The sequence below is a fragment of the Alosa sapidissima genome, chromosome 19 (assembly GCF_018492685.1).
Source record: "Alosa sapidissima isolate fAloSap1 chromosome 19, fAloSap1.pri, whole genome shotgun sequence".
Lineage (NCBI taxonomy): Eukaryota > Metazoa > Chordata > Actinopteri > Clupeiformes > Clupeidae > Alosa > Alosa sapidissima.
The window spans coordinates 3,211,287-3,235,947 of NC_055975.1; the positions used below are offsets into that span (position 1 = coordinate 3,211,287).

Consider the following 24,661-nt stretch of genomic DNA (forward strand, 5'->3'; position numbering starts at 1 on the left):
GGTATGTGACAATTTGAGTCGGTGACTGGCACATGAAGACTGACAAAGACACTCTGATTCACCATGTTCTCCCGCTCGACTTTATTACCCATAAGCCCCTTGCCCTTTGGAAGAGAGAGAGGAGAATGAAAAAGCCTTGCTAGACAGGCAAGTCACAGGGCTCTTTTATATGTTTGCTTTCTTTTCTTTTTTTACCTAAAATGCTCCCTCTTTGACATAATGCTCTAGCTCATATGCCAAAAAGTAATGAACAAGAATAAAAAACATCTTACAGGCCATTTAGAAATGAATTTGTTTGAATGTCTGAGGAGAAAAAAAATTGAAACTCTTTGAAAAATAGGTCAGGATGAATCAGCAGAGACTGAGCTCCTGCCTCCACCTCCCCCACATTACCAGACACCTGATGTGCAAATTCATTTGAGATGCTAACTGCCTGAGCTTCCATTAAAAACATATTGCTCCATTAGCCCCCCTCAACCCCCACATCACCCTCTCAATCATAAAAGGAATCCTTTCACTATTTAGGTTTGAAATGTACTGTACTGTAGGTGACAATGGTTCACACCTTTTAACATCTTTTGCTCCACTGGCAGATGTAAAATATAGCTCTATGCACTGCACTCTACCACTGTACTCTAGAGGTATGATATATCATGAGGATTACATACCACATATCAGCTAAAGTAAACTAAAATCCACACAATCAACTAAAGTAAACTAAAATCCACGCAATCACTTAAAAATAAACATTCTAAATAAGTTTGGTAAAATGAGAGAGATGATTGCGTGTGTGTTGCGGTGCGGAGGCTAAGGGGATGCGTTCACCCCAGGAAGACGTGTCCATACTGGCCCACCTTCTCCGGCTTGTTGTCAGCGAGCTGCTCCACCTGCTTGGGGAAGTGTGCCCCTATGCAGGTGTTCACCGCCACCTTCACGTCACACGGCAGCGTCCGCATCTTCTCCCCATGCTCGTCCAGGGCCTCTCGGACCAGCTACGGGACAAAAAGACTGGATTGTAATCACAACACACTCTCTTTACTCAGTCAGTTAAATGGGAGCAGCCTTCACTCAGTCTTTTCTCACAGTTCTCAGAGTGCTGCACTGAACTTATGGCATAGTCACAGAAAACAAGAAAAGACTGCACTTTGCATAAACTACTTCTTTTATTGGCTCTTTTGCAGAGAAAATGTACGAACTTGCAAGTACCATTCTGTGTAAAGTGCAGCCTTTTCTGTTATCGTTTTCTATTGAATCATGAACCACATGATTTGATTGTAGACCTGACCAAAAAGCTGCACAGAAAGTTACACCCATATAAGTGCAAATAAAAGGACATCTCAGATGTCCTGTAGACAGAGAGGATATATCCTTTTAAAAAATGTGTTCAACCATACCAAAAAGCTGCATAGAAAGTGGCACACTATCCAAAACAAAAGCTGAGAATTATACATTCTCAGCAGGGTGCCAGTACATGCCAGCTAACATTATCAACTTGAAAAAAAGAGTTCTTCAAAACATTCCAGTTATCTACAGAAAAATATTTTTTCTAAGAAAGAAACATCATTCCTGACAATTTCCTGAGATCTAAAAATGTAGCCTATTTGAGCTGTGGTACTTCAGAGATACACTGACTGATGATTTATACTTTGTACATCCAATCCAGTCTAGATTTGGGAAGATGGGGTATACATATGGTGGATGGAATGCCATCAGGGTGCATCCAAGTCCACAAATAGTGAAATCTTGTGCCACTGTTCCATGTGCTTCACCGATAAAAGGCAAAGTTATCAGAACTTTCTGAGCACAAAGTATATTTTTGTTTGTGCTTCCTGCTGGGGAAAATGTGTGCTGTTGCACTTTACGATGATTGGACAGCTCCACAGTCAAGTGCAGCTTTAATCAGATGCCATCAGCTGTTGCCACTTGCAGAGCTCAGACTTGCACTTGTGTCATTAACTCAGTTTGCATGTGAAAAGGCCTACAAGCGGCACCATCCCAGACACGTCCACCAAGACAAGGACTGATCACTGATTACAGTAGCCCATAAATTACAAGCTATTAAAAGGATTTGATAAGGACAATCTATAGGCCTTGCATCCTAAAGATTATGTTGGATTAGGGGACAGACAAATAATACGTGTTGTTTATTACCTTAACATGTGCTCATTAAATCTAAGATAGTAGCGGTTCTATGAATACCATGACTACCATAGTATACTGACAGTAACACAATATTAAACCAATCAAACAATTCTAATCCACTTAACCAAAAATCAGATAACTGGCAAAAACATTGTTTCCATAGTGTATACCACTGTCTCCCATAAAACATGACACCCAAATGATATTAGCACTGGTTTGAGTGGGGACAGGATGGTTAGACTTTCCTTTTGAGTTGGCATAAGAGTAATTCTAGGAGTGGCTTGCCTTAGTAATAATGCTTGTGATTTATGGTAAAAAAATGTATGTATTGCTTGTTTTGCAGTTATTTGCTGTGCTAATTATTGTTATTGATGGCATGTTCAGGAACATTCAGTGGAAGTGCTGATACTCTCTGTGATGTCACCACCTTGCCAACAAAGCTTCTGAATGTCTCCAGAGTGGCAGCCTGGTTCTTCCTCAGAGCCTCTTCCTGGGCGTTCACACAGTCTTCAGCCTGTAACAGACCACAGAGAGGCATGGTGAGAGGCCTGAGGAGGTCTTCAGAAGAGCAGCCGGCATACTGAGAGCTGTGGCCTGCTCGTGAGTGAAGGCGAGTGGACATTTTAGCGGACAAAGAATAGCGGAGTGGACATTTTAGCGGTGGCAAATGGAAGCGAAGGGGCAGGTGGGCAGACAGAGGCTGCTGCTGACAATGTTGCTGAACGCTGATGAGCAACCATGTGAGGAGGGAGCTGAACAACAACACAGAATGAGTCATCGCACACATGCTCTCAGTCACTCACTCACACACACACACACACACACACACACACACACACACACACACACACACACACACACACACACACACACATCTCTCTCCACTGAACACCCCCTCACCACATACATGCACACACACATACACCCCTCCTCTCTCTCTCTCACACTGACACACACACACACAGCCATACACACAGGATGAGTAAGAGGGGACCATTATCCTGGTCAGAATGTTCTAATCATCAGAGTGCAAGTATTATGGACTAACAGCTTGCAAAACTGTGTGTCCCTTGGTTCAGAGATGCCTGAGGAGGACTAATTGCTGGGCTTCTTGGTGAAGCGCAGCCCCATAATTGTGGCTAAGGGTCTGGCATCATGCCCCCTCCTCCTCCTCCTCTGTGCAGACCTACAGGCTCTGCCACCATGCTGTGACTCACGGCTCAATCAGATCATGACACATGCTTATTCCAGAGCAGCATTCCCTGTTGGCCATAATGACCCTCTTGGGTTCCCACTACCCATTGGCTCTGGCAAGCACAGTGTTTGGAGAGGACGGAAATGTTGCAGAGGGTTTTTGCACAGAGAGACTCATGTCAGAACGTTTGGACAGATTGTGGGTAAAAAATCACATACCTCTTTATTGTCAGGGACATCTTCATCAAGCAGCTCAACACTCTTGCTCTTCTTCAGTCTTTTGGGGAAAAGAGAACAAATCAGTGTGTCAGCATAGGGACAAACATGTTATACCAATGCACTACAAGGTTTGACAATATACTGTATATCCCATGTCAAAACAGAGCAGCATGTTATTTCTGCTGAAGATTATGCAACAGCTGACATTAGATGCATATGCCATGCATTTGTGGTGTAATCTGACGGCCCAATCACTAGAGCACTCTGAGCAGGTGGCCGGCCAGGCGTCTTTGTGGAAACTGCTCGGGGCTCCAATCTGACACGGCTCAATTGAATAAGCGGAACCAGGTGTATGCTGGTGTGGAAAAAACAGACGCAGCCGCTGGGTTTCGAGGAACAGATTGATATAATAGATAGATAGCGATAGAGAGGGAGAGAGACAGAGGGAGAGAGAGAGAAAGAGAGAGGGAGAGAAAGAGAGAGAGAGAGAGAGAGAGAGAGAGAGAGTGATGGCCACCCAAAGCATTAGACCAAGACATGATAGAGGAGGCTGTCAAGAACGGAAGGGGCCAGAGGGACAGCCCAGGTGACATGAAGTCACTGTGAGCTCTGTGGAAAGTCCAGGAGAAGGGTGTGTTTAAAAAAAACTCTGAAGGCTCTGAGGCTGGAGTCTATGGAAATGGTATAGTTCTGTCAAGAATCCTTTTAAGGAATTTGTTTTTTGCTTGATAGCAATTTTATGTTATGAAGAACTGTGTGGTGAGGGAATGAAATAAACGTCTTGAATTTTGTTCTTCCACTGATTTCCACTGACAGTTAACTAGATCTAACTAGACTACGAGCCCTGACTACGAGCTTTAAACTTTAAAAAGCTCAACTTTACCTCTGAGCACCAGTGTTGTTTTTAGATATCCTCAGCGCTAGCAACTGAGGGATTTGGTGTGAAATATCAATGTTTGTCTTCGCTGGCGATGGTAGATATACAACCATCTGTATTTTTTGGCAAACTCAAGAAGAGAATAAGTAATTCACCCCTCTCACAATAGACTAATGTCCAAATGATGCTTCACTGATTTAATATTTAAAGAATGTTATTAATTGACAAGGTTGAAAAAGAAATACATTTTACATTACATATACATTTGATTAATTTTGTTTATTTTTCTAATGTTATGCTTATTACATTTTATTTCTATTCAAGCAAAATAGTGTTGAACAATAGGTTTTTGTCAAGTGGAGATTTTCTATTCATTGAAGCCACCTGACACCACTAGCTCCGTCATCTCACCTGCACTTGTCTGTTCCTGATCGCTTGGAGTCTGTTTTCTTCCTCATCTCTTTGTTCTCACTGAGAAAACAGAGGAGAGGCAGCGGAGATGGAAACAAGAGAAAAACTAAGTCAGTTTTTATAATGGCACCACCAGAGCAAGACTCTATCTTACCGAATCATTGTCCCTGCGAGCCGTACCTTTCCCCCTCAGAAACACTCATCTGAATTAATGTGCAGGGTATTGCCACCGCTGGCAAGGTTTCTGACATTTCTGTGAGGCCACATTCAGACCAAATGACTGGGTTAAATATAGTCAGTAAATGGTGTGTGTTCTGGCCAGGAGTGCTATTCAAGGCTCTGCAGCATGAACAGCAGCAGGTCAATTTGCAATCTCACAGCACACTGATGACCATCGGCCAGCTAAGAAAGAGAGAAGGCGTGGGGAACCAGGGGAGAGCAGCGCTTAAAGCAAAGCACATGACCAGACACATGTGCACACATACACACATACACACACTCACACTCACACATAAACAAACACACAGGTTCTGAGGAACAGGTATTTGTTGCAATTTGGTGATGCAATTTGGTGATGACATCAAGACTGATTAATATGCTGGAAAAAACTTTGCAGATAAATGAAAATATTAGCAGGCACAATTAAAGCACACTTGCACACTTGCACACTTGTACACTTTACAACTTGTTGTTGTTGTCCTGAAAACACAACACATCTGCTGCTCTTACATAACTTGCACCACTATGTCACTTTCTTTCTTACTTAGGTCAAACAGAACTACACAAGCCTTTTATTGGCCTGACTTTGCACTAGTATTTTATTGACTGTCTATGCACAATTTTCAACCAAATTTTGCTGCTCTTATTTTTTTCATTATTATATGTGCCCTCTTATTTACTTACTTTTTTGTTTACTTGAATGTTATGTTTGTCTGTGGACTTAAATTGGTAAAATATGTCTTGTCTTCACCGTGGGATAGTGAGAAACGTAATTTCGATCTCTTTGTATGTCTGGAACATGTGAAGAAATTGACAATAAAGCTGACTTTGACTTTGACTTTTTGACTAAAGAAATGTTTAGAGAAATGTGCAAAAGAGGTACAAAAGCAGCTTGCCGCCCACACATTCTCATAATAAATCAGTCTACAGTGGTTGCATAACCTGAAAGAATGGAGCTGTATGTTTGGCATGTTGACTGGGCACAATAACTACAGCTGCAGAAGTTTCAAATACATTTAAGTTCTGCCAGTCTTCGATAAAAGTGGAGTTAGAGAGTGTGTGCGTGCGTGCGTGTGTGTGTGTGTGTGTGTGTCTGTGGTCATGCATGAGCCTCACCTGTGTAAGGCTTTGAGTTCGCTGGAGTGTCTCTCAGTGGCCATCTCCAGCAGCTTGGTCAGGCACTTTTACACCGGAAACAGCAAACAGGACACATGACATCACAGCATCTCATCTCACAGCCCAACAACACAAAAGGTGGCCATCTGTGTACCAGCCATCCCATCCAACATGGGATGAAAATACAAGATCTGCTATTATGACTAGCCCTTTACCGCTAATGCTAAGAACAGCATGTTCACTTAGCATTCTGCTTGGATGACTAGCACTAACAGTATCGCTATGTCCGTTCAATTCTGTATTCTCTCATGACTACCGCTTGAATGCTAACACCATGGCCAGCATGTTCATTCATGGCCCTCAGCAAGAATCATACTTCACATGCTATAGCCAATAGGAACCATAGCTCTGGTTCCTATTTCCTGTCTCCAAATGACAAGTGCTCAGGTGCACTGATGCTCTCCACTCCACGGGTCTGCATCTGAGTGCACACTTCAAATGATAAGAAATCAAGGCACTTGGACAATACAAGTAGAATAGAATGTTTTTTGTTTAATTCTATTTGGTTTTCTTCAGTCCTATTCTATGGACGTATGTCCAAACCTTTCCTAGTCCAATAAATACTCTGTGCCAAGATCTGTGCCTTGGATTTCTAACCACTTTATCGCCACTGTCCTCTGACTCACTCCAAATCTCAGCTCCCGGAGCGAGGGAGCGTGAGTGTGTATGCGTGTGTGTGAAGTAAATGTGTGTGAGTGTGAGAGTCCCAAAGAGCTGTTGACTCCACAAGGCATGGAGTCTGAGTCAAGAGGCCCAGAAGTCACTTTGGGGGCGGGGTTAAGTGCCATGGTTGACCCCTGTGATCTCTCTCCTGACCCCCCTGATTAAAGTCCAGGAGGTGCGCCGGTCGACCCTCAGCACTGATGAGGAATCAATGCCCTCGGCAGCAGCCTGGCCCGTGTCCAGAGAGAGGAGACCGGACACCTTGTGACTGGAGCAGTGAAGCCTATACACAGATATGGGAAAGTCCATCCTGGCCTTTAAGGTCAACCACCTGAACTGGTGAATTACAATCATGAATTAAGGTTGAGCAGTAAAGTGGAAAGCTAGAAACGCTGAGCAGTTTGTGTCTGATTTCAAGACTAGAGAGTTTATTTGGCTTTGAATGAATGAGTTTGTTATATGTGCAACCATGCAGCTAAAGCATAGGACAGGCACACCTGTATGTAGGTAAACTGCTTGGCAAGAAGCCTTAAGCACTGTGACCAAAGAAGAACTGATGTTTCAAAACTGACTTTTGATGTTTCTAAACAGACTTGAGGCCTCATTTAAAAACACTGATTCATACACATTCAAATATGATTATAAAAGGGCAATTTTAATGTCTGCTCCTCCATAAAGTGGGTGATAAGTTCCGATCAGAGCCCTACACCCCCTCCACGTTCTCCCTTCCTGTGAGTGGCGTGTCCTACTTCACTTTTATGACTACTTCAGCAGGAGCTCTAGCTCTGGTGCGCTGCCAGGCCTGATTGTAAATACATGTTTATTGGACAGAGTGGGCTTACAGTCAGATGGCTGAATGTGAAAGTTGTGATTGAATGCACCGCTTGCAAAAGCCCAATCGCCCCAAACCATGGCCTGATTGTACAGTGCTGCTTAACAATACCAATCCCATTCATGTGGCACTTTTGGGACTGTGACCACATAAACTAGTTTCCTCTTTCCCAGACCATGGTTTACTCATTTTCTGCTTGTTTTCGCTGGCTCTGCCATGACGAATGTCTGAGAAACTCCATCGCTACCTTGTTCTAGCTGGTGCCTGGCGTGTGAAGTGCAGTAAAGCAATTCGTTACATCCCGAGACCGCAAGACTTTCTGTCTCTGAGGCCGTTGGCCCGCCAGTCCAAAGTTGCAAGTTGTGTTTTTTCTGCTCACAGACGCTAGAGGGAAGCGAGACAGCGACCATTCACACCAGAAAAAGTCATATACTGTAACTATTCCAATAGTTTTACAGTAAAAGCAAATAAATGGTAACTAATGGCAATAGTAGGTTAAACAATGGCTTCATATGTTATGTGTATGAGAATGGAAAATAAAATGCTACATAGCCTACATGTGCATACAAATACCTACCCACCTAATAATTAGTAGGCCTATAACTGTACTGCTGTTTGGTGAGAAAGTTTGGCAATATTACTTTTATACATTGAAGAGGATGTGTGAGTAATGATGACATGTCTCTAGCCTGTGTTGTACCTCGGTAGCATGCTGCTCCTTCTTCTTCCTGGTGGAGTGATACTGCTCAGTCCACTGTGCCCTGAGCTCCAGCTGCATCTTCTCCTTCAGATCAAGCACACGCTCCATCTGAGGTTCTCCACTCGCCTGTTCACTTCCAGCCCTGCAGGGGGTGCCGTGACAGAGGACCAGTTAAAGCTGCAGTTGGCAAGTCTGACAGATTGATGGGATTTAGCCAAAATGTTGAATGTTTACAACTCTCATGCCCCTCCCCCACTACCACTGAGCACCCTCTCATCGAGTCTGTGCTCATTAGTGCGCACCAGACTGCACCAGACTGTGATTGACAGTCAGATCTCACACAGCCCTGCTCTGATTGGACCAGAAGAACCGGGAGCTGTGGATATTTGCAAACCAAATAACAGGCTCTAGGTGGAGGTAGAAGTGCATTTTTTTTCTAAACCCGGCTGATTTATGTTGTTCTGTTGGAGCATAGTGTCGGTTTCAGTAATATGATCAAAAAAATCTTGCCAACTGCAGCTTTAAGGGTTAACAAGTTTGAGAGGAAAGTGAGGTGATACATAATGTGCAGTTGGCCATGTATGTATGGATAGGTTTATAGACCCTTTAAACTGTAGAAACAAACATTTGCATTCCTAAGGCATTTCCGGAGGCACCGAAAACAATATTGAGCTAATGGTAACATGGGGACAAACCAAAATAAAACGAAGAAAAACGAAAACAATTGGTTCTGCCTAGCTCGAGTTGCTGCAGCCAACAGAGCTGCAAGGCAACTACAGTGGGGGCATGAACATGGGAACTCATGGGGAGCTAGGTAGAACCAATTGTTTACATGTTTTTGTACCGACAGAACTTGGAGACATTGAGAAACTAGATCTAGGTGAAAAATAACCAGAATTCTCTTTTAACGATTGAATCTTGTTAAAGCTTTTTCTATTGTTTTGCAAAAGAGATGTCATTTCTCTAGAATATAAAATGTCTCTCTAAATGAGAAGACTTCTACTAAGCATGCAGCTAAGCACCTAATCATTTTGATTGATTAATTGATTTTTCCCTTTTGTCCAGGCTTAAATGCATTAACTGGTGAGGGACTGAGAGCTCCCTTCTTGGGTTACTGCACCACCCTCACAGGGTCCAACACACGGCTACGGTACGGCTCTAGAATAACTCACTTGACCCCCTCTCTGAAATTCCACCTAACTCAGGATGGGCCTTTAGCACTGAACTACAACAACAGTGTTGCTTGAACGCTGGTAGGTGGGTAGGTTGGAGAGAGCAGGTTAAAAAGAAAGATCCATTAGCAATTTGCATTCTCTGAAAGGTGGATTATCTATTAGGCATGGAATATTTTTATCATGGCTGCTGCTGCCTTAGAACAGAGTCTAAATATACTCCAATTAAGAGAGACCCGCTCTGAACAACAACAGCAGCGTCATCGTCATCTCTCCTGTCGGAGATAATTATAGAGCATCAGCAGCACATTTTCTGCTGGTAGTGCTGCCCCCATGCTGTGGCCAATGCGACATGCATGAGACAGAACTTCATAAAATGACATCGTGAGAGTTGGAGAGAGAGAAAAAAAAAACAAGAAATAAACTTTTACTCTTTCTTCTTCAGGGAGGTCTTCTTCTTGAGGGACTTGAACTGGTCACTGTATTTCTGTGTCAGCTCCTCGCCTTTCTTCTGGAACTTTCGCTCAAGCTCCTTCAGCTCCTTCTCCTGCCTCTTGGTGACCTTCAGGAAGCTCTTATGCTGGAGCAGCTCCTCAGAGGACACAGTGGAGGGTTCTATGTGGACGGACACAGTGGGTAGACGGGGAAAAGTTTCTCTCACAGTCATAACAAATGAAATGTCATGTGACAAATGAAATTACATGTTCTCAGAAGAGTATCATCAGAGCAAGACTCACTGACGAGGTTCTCAAAAGCAGAGATTTGGAAGTAGGCCGTAAAGACCTGAATATTATCAAGTGTACTATATTTCACTATTTAATCACTGCATGCATCTCAACGCATCTCGCAAGGTGCTTGTTTGTCAATATGAAGTCTATAAACTGGTATGATGACGATACCTAAGTAAAAAAGCAAACACTAAATGACATCCACTAAACATTCAGCATAGTACTGTAACAATGCAGTTTATAAGAGCAGTCAGGTGACTATACCTATAGGTGACCATAAATTGGACCAGTACTTTGTAAGTTATTTGAGTGGGGACACACATACACAGAGACAGACAGACACACAGGTGGAAGGATTTGATTACAATAGGCCCGCCACCTTCCCTACTGAGGGCAAAAGTATTTACAACTGAGTGACCACCTCTACCTGTTAAGTGACCACCCCTACCTGTTAAGTGACCACCCCTACCTGTTAAGTCGATGGATGAGTTGGTAACTAATGTGGCTGAGGCCACTTCACCAGCGGCTGCTTCAGCTCCAGGGGCAGGCTCAGAGGGGGGGTCACCAGCCCTGTCCTCCCCCTCACTCCCAGTAGACAGAGGCTCAGCAGCGGGAGCTTCAGAGGCAGGTGGCTCATCTGAAGTCTCCATGTCTGGATCAGGGGATGGTAACTCTGGGACTGGCACAATGTTTGCCTCTGGTTCAGGGGGTGTCGGGGTGGGGGCAATGTCGATGGAGTCTAAAGCTGGCCCGTTGAGAATGGGGGGGTCAGGGGGGGAGATGAGGGGTGTCACTGGCTCTGTAGTGGGCTCAGGAGGTGGAGTGGGGCTTCTCTCCTCCGTGATCAGGGATGAGGGGGATTCAACGGTGGCGGCAGCAGTTGTAGCATCAGCATCAGCTACAGGAGATTCCTCAGGTGGTGGAGGAAGGATAGCGCCCTCTTCTGGATCCTTACTGACTTCAACATCTGCGTCAACACACACAGTGTTCTCGCATGCTATACCATTCACCGGTTAAAAACAAAACTCTTCAATTATTTAACACTCTACATGTCATTTCCCTTGGTGACTAAGCAGTTGAGCAACTGCCTCAAAGCAAATCAATTGAAGAGCCAGAGAAGTTCACTAAAAGCTAGTGTACAGTATAACTTACAGTACTGTGTAAGTGTAGTGTATAACTGTATCTGCTTTGAAAATACATAATGACAGCAATTGGGAGCAGGATTCATCTGTCCCAATAATAATGTGTACTGGACTGGTATGTCTGACTTTTTCACGACTCCCAAGCTCAACCCCCTCTAAAAGTCAGCTCAACAGTGAGACTGCCCACGAGCACATGCTTTTCTTACCTGCCACAGGTAGAGTAGACGGTGGTGGAGCTTTAGCTACCTCAGGTGTAGTAGCCATGGGGAGCTCATAGGGGCAGAGATATGCTGATGACTGGACAGAGAACAAAGAGGGGACTCACACAGTGACTCATGACAAACTGACCAGTCACACTTTGACAAGCCATAAAACCGAGATGTTGTTGCCAAGGGAAAAATGAAATATCTCATCTTCAAAATGCCATTCTCTCCCTCTGATATCCATTTACCTCCTGTGTCTTTGATGGCTTGTCTGAATGCTTCACTGGGTTGAATAAAGCGTCCGTGAAATCTTGAAAAACAAACAAGACAGAGTGCTTTAGAAGATTTCCAGGGTAACTTTGAATGGCTGTAATTGTGTTATTGTCACATATTAGACACCATTAGTCAATATCACTCAGATGCTTGAACAATCAAGCAATCAGCCACAAGGACTGATTGGCAAACATGCAGGGGGTATATTTGGGTCTCAAGTCCCAGTGATTATAACAATTAAACTCTGATGTGGTCATAATGGTCACTACAGGGAGACTGAGGTGAACTTTAGGTCGGACATGTCTGAATGGGCGTTACCGGCGAAAGCTGCAGGGATGTAGTCCTTCACCTCGATGTACACGAAAAGGGAGGGAAGGGTGAGGGGGAGGTTGCTCTCACTCCGTAACCCAATGTGGTGATATCCTGTGGTGATGAAATCAACATGTCTCCTTAAAGCTTTTACTTCTAAACCTCTAAAAGTTCTCTGCACTATTTTCCATACAATTTTTGATTGCAATGAGGCTGTCATGTTTAAATACAGGGCCTGATTATAAAAATAGACACTTATGTTGAAGTATTTTTAGATCTGTTTTTTTTATTATTATTATTATTATTATTATTTTGACACGTGTGGAGGACTTTGTCTACCATTATAGTCTTACCTGATTGGATGGCATCGACTGGGATGATCCTGTGTCCTAGGAACTTCCCTCCCTCCTCATAAGCCACGATCCTCAGTGAAGCCATCTCAGGAAACGAGATCTTCACACGGACAACAACCAACTCTCAGCAGATTGAAGACATCAACTCATGTGGATGACATCCACTCATGCACTTTGCATGGAAGTGATTATGCTGAACATTCAGATGGTCATTTAGCCGGTCTTCTCCTAAACTGCATTACCCAGCTAAATGAATCCTACCTCACAGTGCGATGGATAACTACCCACTTCTCACTCACTATGGCTGCTGCCAGCGATAGAGCAGCACAGTCATACAGGTTTTGTCAACGTTTTTTTTTTTCCATTTTTCTTTCCACACGTTTTTAGTCGATGATTCCCGGGACACGGAAACATCAGGAAATATGACACTTGGTGGGCATAATGCCTTATTTCCGGGGGCCACACACCACCTCTGTACGGTTTGCAAGGAGCAGCAGGATTAGGGGATGGAGAGAAAACAGCTAAGATGACATTGCAAGTACCACTAAACTAAGTCATTTTAGGTTTTTGATAATTATATGAACTGTTACTGTGCAATTATACTATAACTATATGAATTATTTATATCATCAGTATATACCTTACATTAAGATCCATTGATTAGATTGCACTGACCAGATACTGTGCAATACTTTCAGATCCTATTAATATACTGACATACTGGTGATATGTATTGTGACAAGGCGTCACCAACCTTCTCAAAGACAAACGGCTCATCAGTCCATACAGGGTTAATTGAGTTGGGAGTCACACACCACTTGGTGCGGAACTTGCGCTTCTGGTCTCCTGGTAACCCTATGATCTCAACTTCCACCCCAGTCTTCACACTCTTCTCAGACAAGAACTGACCTGAGTAGATCTGTGTGGTCAGAGGAGACAAGATGGTCAGGTCAGATTAACTTGGATGGTCTCCTATAAACTATGCAGATGCTCAGATGCTTAACTATCTGTTGACATTCATTTACTACAGTGATCTATTAACAACCTGTAAAGTCTCTGTAGATTAACTATTCAAAGTGTTGCCAACAAGATGTCTATTTGGAACAACTGTGTGAAATCAGGTTCCATGGGAAGCAAAGGGGAAACTGATCTCATGCTCTACATCTATGAGTTCACAAAGATGCTGAGGCTCAGATGAAAGACGTGATTGAAGAACTGTAACCATTCTATACCTTCTTTCACCTCATTTATCCCACATACATGGTTTTGTTGATTCTGCTGTCCTCTGTGTGTGTGTGTGTGTGTGTGTGTGTGTGTGTGTGTGTGTGTCTGTGTGTGTGTGTGTGTGTGTGTGTGTGTGTGTGTGTGTGTGTGTGTGTGTGTGTGTGTGTCTATGCATGCAAAGAAGTGAGTTGGCATGTAAAGAAATGAACTGGCCCACATACTTTGATGCTCAGTGTATTGGCCACAATGGTGTCAAGCCTATCACAGTACGGGTCAAACGTTTTGTCGTTCCTCCGCAATAGGTCATGCTTGAGGAGGTAGCCAGTTCTTCCATTGAACTCAAATAGACTCATGTTCAGCTGCATAGGAAAATCTGAAGAGGGAGGAGATTGAGAACACAGATGAACACAAAAAATATAGAAATAAAGTATAAAACTAAAAATGCAACCACAACACCCATCCATCCAACCCATCCACTCAGAATAATCTGAAAGCATTGAAGCAGAAAATTAAACAATTACAACAATGACAGTGAAAAATAGCTAATGTGGCAAGGGCTCACCCTTAGACAACGTAAACTACATTCTCCATGAAAAAGCATAAAGTGTAATCATGTCCTGTTTGCTTTATATGGCAGACCCACTCCCACCATCACCATTCATCCAACATGGAACCCTCTGCACCCAGTGAAGAGGTAGCTTGACCCAAAGCCGTATGTATTGATGGTTCTGGCTTGGCCTATACTAGAGTGACACCTAGTGATCAAAACCTGAACACTACTCTCTCTCTCTACCCCTATAAATAAAACAAAGCCTTAAAAGCCTTCTGATTATCAACAACAAACACAAGTCAAGAGCCAAAGTAAACAACACCCAAAGGGTAGCAGCTGCAGAATGAATAATGAATGCTGCTGCTGCTGCCACTGCTGCTGCTGTTTGGAATGTAAACCTAAGACGTAAACAAACAGAGGGCAGAGTCAGCAAAACTGTACCCATGGTCTGGTAGTTCAGCGCTACCATCTGACAGCCTGCATTCCAGAAGGGCTGAGGGTTGTAGTTGGAGGAGTCCATTCTGGTGCCTTTAGGGTAGATCCTACTCATCTGCCTCTTGTTGTATCTGAAACACCACGCTTAGGAACACACACAATATATATCAGGAATAAAAGAAAATGTATGAAAAATATATAACATGCACTGAATTATTTCTGTGTGACGCTGCTTTTAATAAATCATATTCTGGGCCCATATTACATAACATACATCTCTACATCTATTGTACATAAATCATGCACAGTTAAGACATGTACGTGCTTATGGGTTAACTGCAGTAATGGTTTGTGTACAGAGATGCAGCCTCTTTAGGAAAGGATACTCTACAAACTCCACCGCTGATTTGGCAATGAGACTCTCTCCTTTGGTTTCCACAAATGAAGAGATGTTATAGCTCTTATTTTTCCCTGCAAGCAAAAACAATAGATGCACATAGCAATGAACTCAGTGCTGAGTAATGAGTCTTTAAATATACAGTACATGTACAGTATAAGATGATCAGAAATTCATATTTTCACCATAATTTGCACTGATAGAACTATTAGACATATGATATGCATATGCACACATTACAGTAAACACTATTATGGATTTACCACCATGGGCCACTATTTTGAAACAAAATGTTCAGTCACAATCTGTGTTTAGCACACAATAAGGGTAATGTATTGCAACATTTTCCATCTGATATTCAAGCAAAATTATGATTTCTCCTTATTAAAGATTTATTTGGGCATCTCACACTTCCATGAGATCTCTGATAGAGTGAAGTGCCCAGACTTACTTCTGGAAGCTTCTAAGGAGATAAATTTACAAGGCTGTATGTAGTTGACTATTGATGACATTGCCTCGTATGCTGTCACTTCCTGTCCAGCTGTTCCCTGGGAGAGTGTAAGAAACACAGGAAGAGGAAGTCAGTGTGTGGCCCTCCAGGACTGTGGGGGTGTAAGGAGCGGGAGAGAGGCCATTCATGTCCACTTGAATCAATACTGTTATTTAGAATGGGTGAGCATGTATAATGCTCAAATCTCAAGTCAACATGCAACATGAGGCCAAGTGTCCCAATGTGCCAATATCACTGTCCAAACATTTGGTCCAATACATAAATACATATATGGCCCTCATTTCAATGATGGTCAAAGTGTAAAGTCTGATCATTTGAATGAATTCAGCCGGAATGTTAACGAGATGAACGAACCTCATCTGAGTTCTTCATCTTCTCCTCGTCTTGCTCATCCTGCTGCTCCTGCTCCTCCTCATCCGCCTCTGACGTTCACAAAGAAACCCCAGACATACACACAATAAAATATACATGAAGTAGGTATTCACACATACAACAAAGATGTATCTACAAGTAGCCTGTGGCAAATGTACAACTGCAAGTGTCCAATAATACAGCCAAAAGTATCCTGCCTATAACATTATTTCCAAACCCCCCCACCCCCGCCCCTTGATGCCCACCTTGACCAACATGGGAGGTGTAGGTGGTGTTAGTTGGATCTGAGCCAAGCTCTACTGCCCCATCAGCTGAGGGTGAGACAGGGGCAGATTCAGACAAGTCACTGGGCGTAGAAGCTGTCTCTGGGGCAGGATCAGTGGCCGGCTCGGGCGCAGAAACAGGGGGAGTTTCTGCCGATTTGCTGGCCTGCTCTGGGGCTGGTGTTTTCATTGCGTTGGGTGTGGTGGTGGCAGTGTTCCCCTTCTTGTTCTTGATGAGGATCTTTCCCATGAGCTCAGAGGGGGATGGGATGGGAAGACCCGGCTTCAGCTGGACACAGGCAAACACACATGCACAAGGGAAAACACATGTATACACGCAAGAATGCAGAAATACTAAACACACATACAGACACACTTCTGCAGAAAACCACAACATACATATACACACACATTAACATCAACACCTCACATGCACACATGTAAATACATACACCACAGGGACACACATGGACACATAAACACGGCAGGTAAGAATGTTACTAGATAGTAAATACAAAGGACCAACTGCACACAGAATTACTGAGAGAGCACAATTTCCCCTCCACTTGGCAACATTGTAGTGTTACACACACACACACACACACACACACACACACACACACACACACACACACACACACACACACACACACACACACACACACACACATACACAGGGAGGCTGTCCGCAGGGGGTTCTGTGTGAAAATGAATCAGTGGAGGTGTAGCTCTGCACCATGAAGGTCACACCAAAGTTAACGAGAAACAAGGGGGAGGGGCGACTGAGGTGAGGTTCACCTCGCCATCACTACACAGCCACTACACAGGGCGATTAGCTCTGGAGGCTGTGGGGGAAATAGATTTCAGGAAAGAGGGTGGAAATATGCTGATAGCATAAAGAGCAAATGTTTGAAATCAGCTGTTTGGCAAAGATTAATCTGGTACTGTATGAGGCAGATAAATTAGAAGCACTGAAATATAAAGTGAAATATCACTAGTGCAGTCCTCCATGGCTGTATGAGATTGGTCAAACTGGATACATCATGAGCACAGTGCTGGACTCACTGGGTATTTATCCAGTGGGTCGGTCAGCAGAGCATCTCCAAATATTGTCCTGCAGTAGTTTGCCATTTTCTCCTGTTGCTTCACCCTGGAAAATTCACAAGTCAACAAGTCAAGAACGTACAAGAATGCACTGTGTTTGCCAACAACAGGCATGTGGATATCCAAGTATAGATGGTCTAGAGGGTCTCTCTGGGCACAGAGCTCCCATAAACGTTCTGAAAAGTAACTCCAGTATATTAAACTGTAACTGTGTTATGAAACTAGATGGCAATCCACCTAATACTGTATTTTCTGATAAAGATAACTGAGACATTTCGGATTGGGTTTAATAAAGAACAGGCCTTACGAGTCGACATGGTTCTCAAAGGACAGGATTACGGGGTACTGGGAGGTTTTGAAAGCGCTTTCTGCAATGGCCTCGATCACATCCTGCCAAAGACACAAACACAATTTATTACCCAGATGGACACTGTTGGCCAAACCTGGCCTGCCCTGCACTTTCTAAAAGCATCACTGCGCTATGACCATCGTTAAATGATGGATAGACTATCGTTTAGAGCACACTGCTTCAGTTAAAATGGATGGAGCAACAATACTTTTGGGGAAACATCATCATGTATTGACATCTGTGATTGCTCTATCCTTCTGCTGATATCTAATCTGACCGTGTCAGCAACCATTAATATGTCTGGCACTGATGTGCCTTCAGAATTTCATTTTACCTCTAGTCGTATTGAGTTTTATGGCTATTTCCATGCCAGGCTGATGTCGTGTGGTAGTGCCAGCCAGCCCTGTCATATATGGAGAGGTACGAGTCCCTCGGGTGTGCCAACATTGGTCTTTTTAATGGCGCTTCAGGTGCCACCTGGGCATGACTTCCAGGAAGCTGACAGACGCAAATGTTTACCAGGAATTTCCTGAGGGAGAGGATGGGAACAAATGCTGGCCAGACTACCACACAGACACTCTCCATCAGCCTGGCTTTCAAATAACACATCTAAGCGAGCAGCTAACATTTATAAATAAATGGCCAAACAAATAGCCCTCCTCTTCAGTGTCCTCTCCTGATCTAGTATCCTCAGGGAACTCCTCTGCAACATTAACAGTTCTTGATTATAAAGGAGCTATTCTTGATCATTATTACATTCGTGGCTTATACAAGTAACTTCAGGTGCAACCACTGACATCAAAAGAACACAACAGATGCTCACAGTGTTCTTTTAGAGATTAGATATACCAGCCAATGTGCATGCAGTATGGGAGGCAGGGGTGTCATTGTGTTGTCTATTGAGCTCAAATAGCAACAACATCTCATCAGAAGTAAGGCTCGTATCTTTAACAAGGTGCTCCTATATACTGGACCTTTAACACAGCGCTCAGAGGTCAAACCTTGAAGAGGATCTCGGTTGTCATGGTGAAGCCGTGGGTGATGATTGGCTCCTCATCGGGCGGCTTGCCCTTCCAACAGTCTAGCTCCAGGCAGCGGCAGCCAGCCAGCAGACACTGGCGGTACATCTCAGGGGACGACACGCCAGAGAACTGGCCCGCTGGGGGGGGGGGGGGGCAGAGAAATGGAGAGAGCGAGGTGGGGAAAGAGTGGAGAGGGTAAGAATGTGTGTGTGTGTGTGTGATAAGCTAATTAATAATATATATAACAAATCTTATAAATAAACTTAAACTAAACTTAAACTTAATCTTAACGGATCTCTCTGTAAAGCGACCTTGGGTTTGAGAAAGGCACTATATAAATTAAATGTACATGTATTGTTATGTATTATTATTATCTTAACTAAAAATTTTGAAATTGCAATTCATTTTACTATAGTCATAAAACACTCACAGGGACTAACAACCATATACAGTATTATTTGAAATACATAAGGTCCCTTTCATACATACATACATAGAACCATGGTTATTACAGTAAAACTAATTTGACCAAAGACAGAAATTACTGACTACTATCAATTTACTTTGCTTTTCCCAAAGAAACTATATTGTGTGTGTGTGTGTGTGTGTGTGTGTGTGTGTGTGTGTGTGTGTGTGTGTTGGGGGTTGGCAGTTGGGCATGTATATTAATAGGCCTATAGAGTTTCAACTGCAGAAACAATTTGTTTCTCTCTAACCACTTTTTGCGTGCGTGCGTGCGTGCGTGCATGCTTGCGTGCGTGCGTGCCTGTGTGTGTGTGTGTGTGTGTGTGTGTGTGTATGTGTGTGCGTGTGCGTTTGTATTGAGCTTACCTGTGAGGTAGGTGTTGTGTGAGGACTTGATGAAGTAGTGGTTGAGCGGCTGCTTCATGTCGTGGCTCTGGGCCAGTTTGTCCTGGACCACCACAGATGTCTCAGGCCCAATCAGATAGTTCAGAAGGCCCTCTGGAGTTATCTGGCCTACACACACACACACACGCACACACACACACACGCACACACACACACACACACACACACACACACACACACACACACGTTTCTGTACTCAACAAAAACTAGTGGGTCTGGTAAATGCAGTGCATGATTACAGAAGTTTTTTTAAGGGACTCAGAGGAAAGCTACAGTATAGTCTCACACTTACATATACTTAAAAATCTTAATACATTAATGCTGAACAAACTAGGCCAGACATTTCAGAAAATGTTCTGCTGATGGCAAGAACAGTGCTATGGTTCCCAGGTGGTTCTGCATACACACTTGTAGATCATATTTACATTTTGTGACTGTAACTTTGACTCCTCATTGGAGCGATAAGAAAGCTGAGTGGCCGGACTGGCCTGGCCCCGGGCCCCTCACTCACCCCTGTTGATGTTGGTGGACATGGGCTCGTACTTCTCCATGAGGGCTTTAACCTGGTCCGGCCTCAGGGGAGGGTACAGCTCCTCGTTGAGTCGAGAGTCACGCTGCTTCTCATTCAGGAACTTGGTCAGGACCTCTTTTGACATGATGGGCTTGGCTTTGGCGGAGCTGTGGATATGTGTGTATGTGTGTGTGTGTGTGTGTGTGTGTGTGTGTGTGTGTGTGTGTGTGTGTGTGTGTGTGTGTGTGTGTGTGTGTTGGGGGAAAAGAAACAATAGTATACTTTAGTGCAAAATTAGGCAACACTTTGGTATACTGTAGGGAACATAACTTATATATTAGACATTAGTGCTCAACAAGTTATGTATTAAGCATCACTGCACATTTTTTGAGTCTATTGAACAATTTTGTTATTCTTAATCAATGGGTCATTTATTCTCAATCCTTAATAAGCAACCAGTTGGTCATGATCTAAGGCTACTTGTATACTGTCTAGTATGGATCAAAATACAGCGTTTATAGACTCTTAATACACTGTCTGAATATGTGAAGGATATATCAATAACCTTAGTCAAATACCTTTTTGACCTTTGTAAAAAAATAATGTTTTGTAAAATGTACATGTATACCTAAGCAAGAATTCCTGCAATATTTGAGCAACCAAGAGGAGATCATGTGAGACTTGCAGTTTACAAGGAGTGGCAGGAGTAAAGGATGGAGAGAACTTGAGAAGTTTATTTCTTCAGATACTGTAGTACATGAGATCACCAAACCATGGTCATATTATGGACTGCTATGCGGCACATCTAGTTTTGGTATGTTGTGCTTAGATGGTGCATTTTGTTGAGGAAATACAATGTCTTTTGCACTGTTTTTGGGGGTGAGTTTCATCAAAATGTAACACTTTCTTCCATGCCATAGTACAAAATACCATTTCTGTCTACAGAAAGGAGTGTGTGACAAACAGCGCCTGGCCGAATTCAGTGTGTGAGGGCCTGTGTATGCTGCCACTGCTGCTCTGCCAGGAGACCGATGCCCATAATAGATTCTCCCACCCACATGCCAATTGTTCAGCCAGTGAGTTGTAGAATGCAGATGGTGCCTTTGTGTTTTTACATTGTGTGTGTGTGTGTGTGTGTGTGTGTGTGTGTGTGTGTGTGTACGTAGATGTGTGGGTCTAAGCGTAAATTTGCGGCCAATGTAAACCATTTACTTCCCCACTGGCTCCTCCCAAAATACTTGGATGTTGCTTTTCCTTATGGATCCAAATAAAAGCATCTATGTGTCTCTCTGTTACTATGGTGTACAAATGGAAAATGGAGACTCACTATGACGTGAAGATTTCATAAATCTCTGGTCGTGGACATAAATTACTGAGAAACTCCTTGTACTTTTCCTCTGTGAAGACCTCCAGCTTGACACTGTCAAACTGAGACAATGCAAACAAGCACACGCACACACACACACACACACACCCACATTCCCATAAGCCACAGATGTATATTCATTTATGCATCTTAACAGCCAGCTATTTTTTAAAATTCAAATTGGCTTCACTGGAGGACAGATGGACATACTTACTTTTCCTTTGGGTAAGCCAGATGCAGATAATGCGCTGTCAACCCTCTTCTTATCAGCTCGGAACATCTTATAGAAGCTTATTCAACCAATTAAAAATGGAATTAAACATGTGATTGCATAATATCCTCTAAATAGCTTTACACACAACGTATACATGATTAAAGAGCTGAATGGCTGTATCAATATAGTTCTTTTTATGTTAAAATAGTGGGTTCCAACACATTTTGATTCCACACCGACTTACAATAAGGGGAGTGGAGTGGCATTGCACTGTGTAATGTTGTTGCATGGGCAATAAGGGGAGTGGAGTAGCATTGCACTGTGTAATGTTGTTGCATGGGCAATAAGGGGAGTGGAGTGGCATTGCACTGTGTAATGTTGTTGCATTGGGCAATAAGGGGAGTGGAGTGGCATTGCACTGTGTAATGTTGTTGCATTGGGCAATAAGGGGAGTGGAGTGGCATTGCACTGTGTAATGTTGTTGCACTGGGCAATAAGGGGAGTGGAGTGGCATTGCACTGTGTAATGTTGTTGCATTGGGCAATAAGGGGAGTGGAGTGGCATTGCACTGTGTAATGTTGTTGCATTGGGCAATAAGGGGAGTGGAGTGGCATTGCACTGTGTAATGTTGTTGCACTGGCAATAAGGGGAGTGGAGTGGCATTGCACTGTGTAATGTTGTTGCACTGGGCAATAAGGGGAGTGGAGTGGCATTGCACTGTGTAATGTTGTTGCATTGGGCAATAAGGGGAGTGGAGTGGCATTGCACTGTGTAATGTTGTTGCACTGGCAATAAGGGGAGTGGAGTGGCATTGCACTGTGTAATGTTGTTGCACTGGCAATAAGGGGAGTGGAGTGGCATTGCACTGTGTAATGTTGTTGCATTGGGCAATAAGGGGAGTGGAGTGGCATTGCACTGTGTAATGTTGTTGCATTGGGCAATAAGGGGAGTGGAGTGGCATTGCACTGTGTAATGTTGTTGCATTGGCAATAAGGGGAGTGGAGTGGCATTGCACTGTGTAATGTTGTTGCATTGGGCAATAAGGGGAGTGGAGTGGCATTGCACTGTGTAATGTTGTTGCATTGGGCAATAAGGGTCATTCCTTCCCATACTGTATTGCTTTACGTGTTCATGTGTGAAAGACATTGCAATGCTACAAACTCACTTTTTGACAGGAATCTTGCCATCTTTGTTGGTCTGCAGAGTAAGTCGGACATATCTGTGAAAGGCAGATTTAATGTAAAGAGAGCAACCCTTAATCCAATTCATGAAGTCCCCTCTCAAGAGCCTGAAATGTTTAAATTGCGCGTCTTTCACAATGGAACACTAAGGGGCCTAATTTAAAATATTGGGCAAGTGTAAAGACAAAATCTAACTGAAGCTTATACAATAACGAGGCAAAATCTATTTATCTGACCTAATACCAAAAGCAAGATCCTAAACTGAAACGTTGGTGTATCAGCTCAATATTCCCACACAGCACACAATATTCCCACATGCACAAAACTCCTCACTCATTGAGTGTCTTTGCCCTTTGCCCATTCTTTTAACCCATTTTAATCATGCCCATCATTTATCCCAATGACTATAGGGATATGAGCTTTGATCTTGGTTGTTCTGGACTTCTGTCATTATGCTATTTAAGATAAATTGAGTCAACATTGGTGAATAGAACTAAGACATTGAAACTTAAGTGAATCTAAGTAAAGTCAAGGTCATTTACAAAGCATTGAACAAAAACTGCTGTCATGCTGCTTTTTCGCTCACATTTTATCCAGGAAGACCTGTCTGCAGGCGTTAGCTCTGTGTGGGTTATAGGCCATGGCCAAGATGTCAGCCTCCCAGTTCTAAAGCAGATGAAGAGCAGAACATTGGCCACAAGTACTGAGTCATTCACCAGCACATAAACAGCACTAATACTGAGAGGGAAAACCTAGTGCATTAGTGAGGAAAGATGCAACCATTTACATGTGCAGCAGACAGTGAATAAACAACATGTCAATACGCAGAGAGAACAAGTGCGACGAGTAGCTTTTTCACCAACATCTCAATGTCAAAACAAAAGCTTGGTCACAGCCCTTCTTGTTCATGGTTCCTCTGGTTCAACAGACACATCATTTGTAAACCATGTGGTAAAAGGTAAAGATCCTTGTTGCAGCTCCCTGAGAACCCCCAAAAAAACAGATTTCAACGGCCTGCACCACCACTCTGCTACACGCTGCTGTAGGTGAGGACATCAGCATATCAGTGTGTCTGACTCTCTGCCCACTAGAGGGCCTTTGAGATTACTTTCACCTTGAGAGGAAATGACATGTGGGCTCTGACATCACCCTCACTACCACAGGGCTGCAATCTGCAGGGTAGTCTATTAGAATAAGGGATTAGAGTTATACAACTCATAAAGTCATAAATGGAATTTGGCTACAATGTAAAAACAGAGGGCCCTATTTTCGCTACCTGGCGCATAGCAGAAAGTGGAATATTATCCCAGAGCAAAGTTTATTCTTATCTTGCACTTGTCTTTTTTTTTGAGCAACGCGCCACGGGGTGTGGCAAGGAGTGGTCTGGCATGTTGTCTAAAAATCGCTATCGTACACCACCTAAAATGCATTACGCCACTGACCAAGAGACACCTGGTCAGAAGTCTATGGCGAGTTGTTTATATGTTATTTTAAGAGCGCATTATCAACAGCGATATGGGCGGGTGCACAACGCACCATGCTTCCCTCATCCATGAACGCGCACCAGCGCACATCCATGCAAAACATTCTCACAATGAGTAGTTGTTCACCATCATTTGCAAATTGGTGATGACGGATAAAAGTGATTAGGCAGGAGGCAAATATGAAGCACAGCTGAA

The 24,661-nt window shown here is 43.4% G+C and overlaps 1 protein-coding gene across 1 annotated transcript in view; it reads right to left on the minus strand.

Annotated features, from left to right (window-relative positions):
- Nucleotides 1-590: 590 nt before the first annotated feature.
- plcb2 (phospholipase C, beta 2) overlaps nt 591-24,661 on the minus strand; it is a 28,243-nt gene continuing 4,172 nt past the window's right edge. Inside the window, exons 5-33 of the mRNA XM_042072341.1 lie at nt 23,569-23,648; nt 22,967-23,020; nt 21,802-21,877; nt 21,549-21,649; nt 21,232-21,236; nt 20,222-20,377; nt 19,672-19,818; nt 18,820-18,977; nt 17,777-17,859; nt 17,431-17,515; nt 16,348-16,654; nt 16,085-16,152; nt 15,671-15,767; nt 15,209-15,293; nt 14,829-14,953; nt 14,059-14,210; nt 13,368-13,532; nt 12,614-12,713; nt 12,270-12,374; nt 11,927-11,988; nt 11,682-11,772; nt 10,803-11,300; nt 10,037-10,220; nt 8,434-8,575; nt 6,179-6,243; nt 4,844-4,903; nt 3,556-3,613; nt 2,570-2,656; nt 591-992 (exon numbers count right to left, since the gene is read on the minus strand). Of these exons, the coding sequence (XP_041928275.1) occupies nt 822-992; nt 2,570-2,656; nt 3,556-3,613; nt 4,844-4,903; nt 6,179-6,243; nt 8,434-8,575; nt 10,037-10,220; nt 10,803-11,300; nt 11,682-11,772; nt 11,927-11,988; nt 12,270-12,374; nt 12,614-12,713; nt 13,368-13,532; nt 14,059-14,210; nt 14,829-14,953; nt 15,209-15,293; nt 15,671-15,767; nt 16,085-16,152; nt 16,348-16,654; nt 17,431-17,515; nt 17,777-17,859; nt 18,820-18,977; nt 19,672-19,818; nt 20,222-20,377; nt 21,232-21,236; nt 21,549-21,649; nt 21,802-21,877; nt 22,967-23,020; nt 23,569-23,648 (3,567 nt within the window). The 3' untranslated portion in view covers nt 591-821. The remainder of the gene's footprint in view (nt 993-2,569; nt 2,657-3,555; nt 3,614-4,843; nt 4,904-6,178; nt 6,244-8,433; nt 8,576-10,036; nt 10,221-10,802; nt 11,301-11,681; nt 11,773-11,926; nt 11,989-12,269; nt 12,375-12,613; nt 12,714-13,367; nt 13,533-14,058; nt 14,211-14,828; nt 14,954-15,208; nt 15,294-15,670; nt 15,768-16,084; nt 16,153-16,347; nt 16,655-17,430; nt 17,516-17,776; nt 17,860-18,819; nt 18,978-19,671; nt 19,819-20,221; nt 20,378-21,231; nt 21,237-21,548; nt 21,650-21,801; nt 21,878-22,966; nt 23,021-23,568; nt 23,649-24,661) is intronic.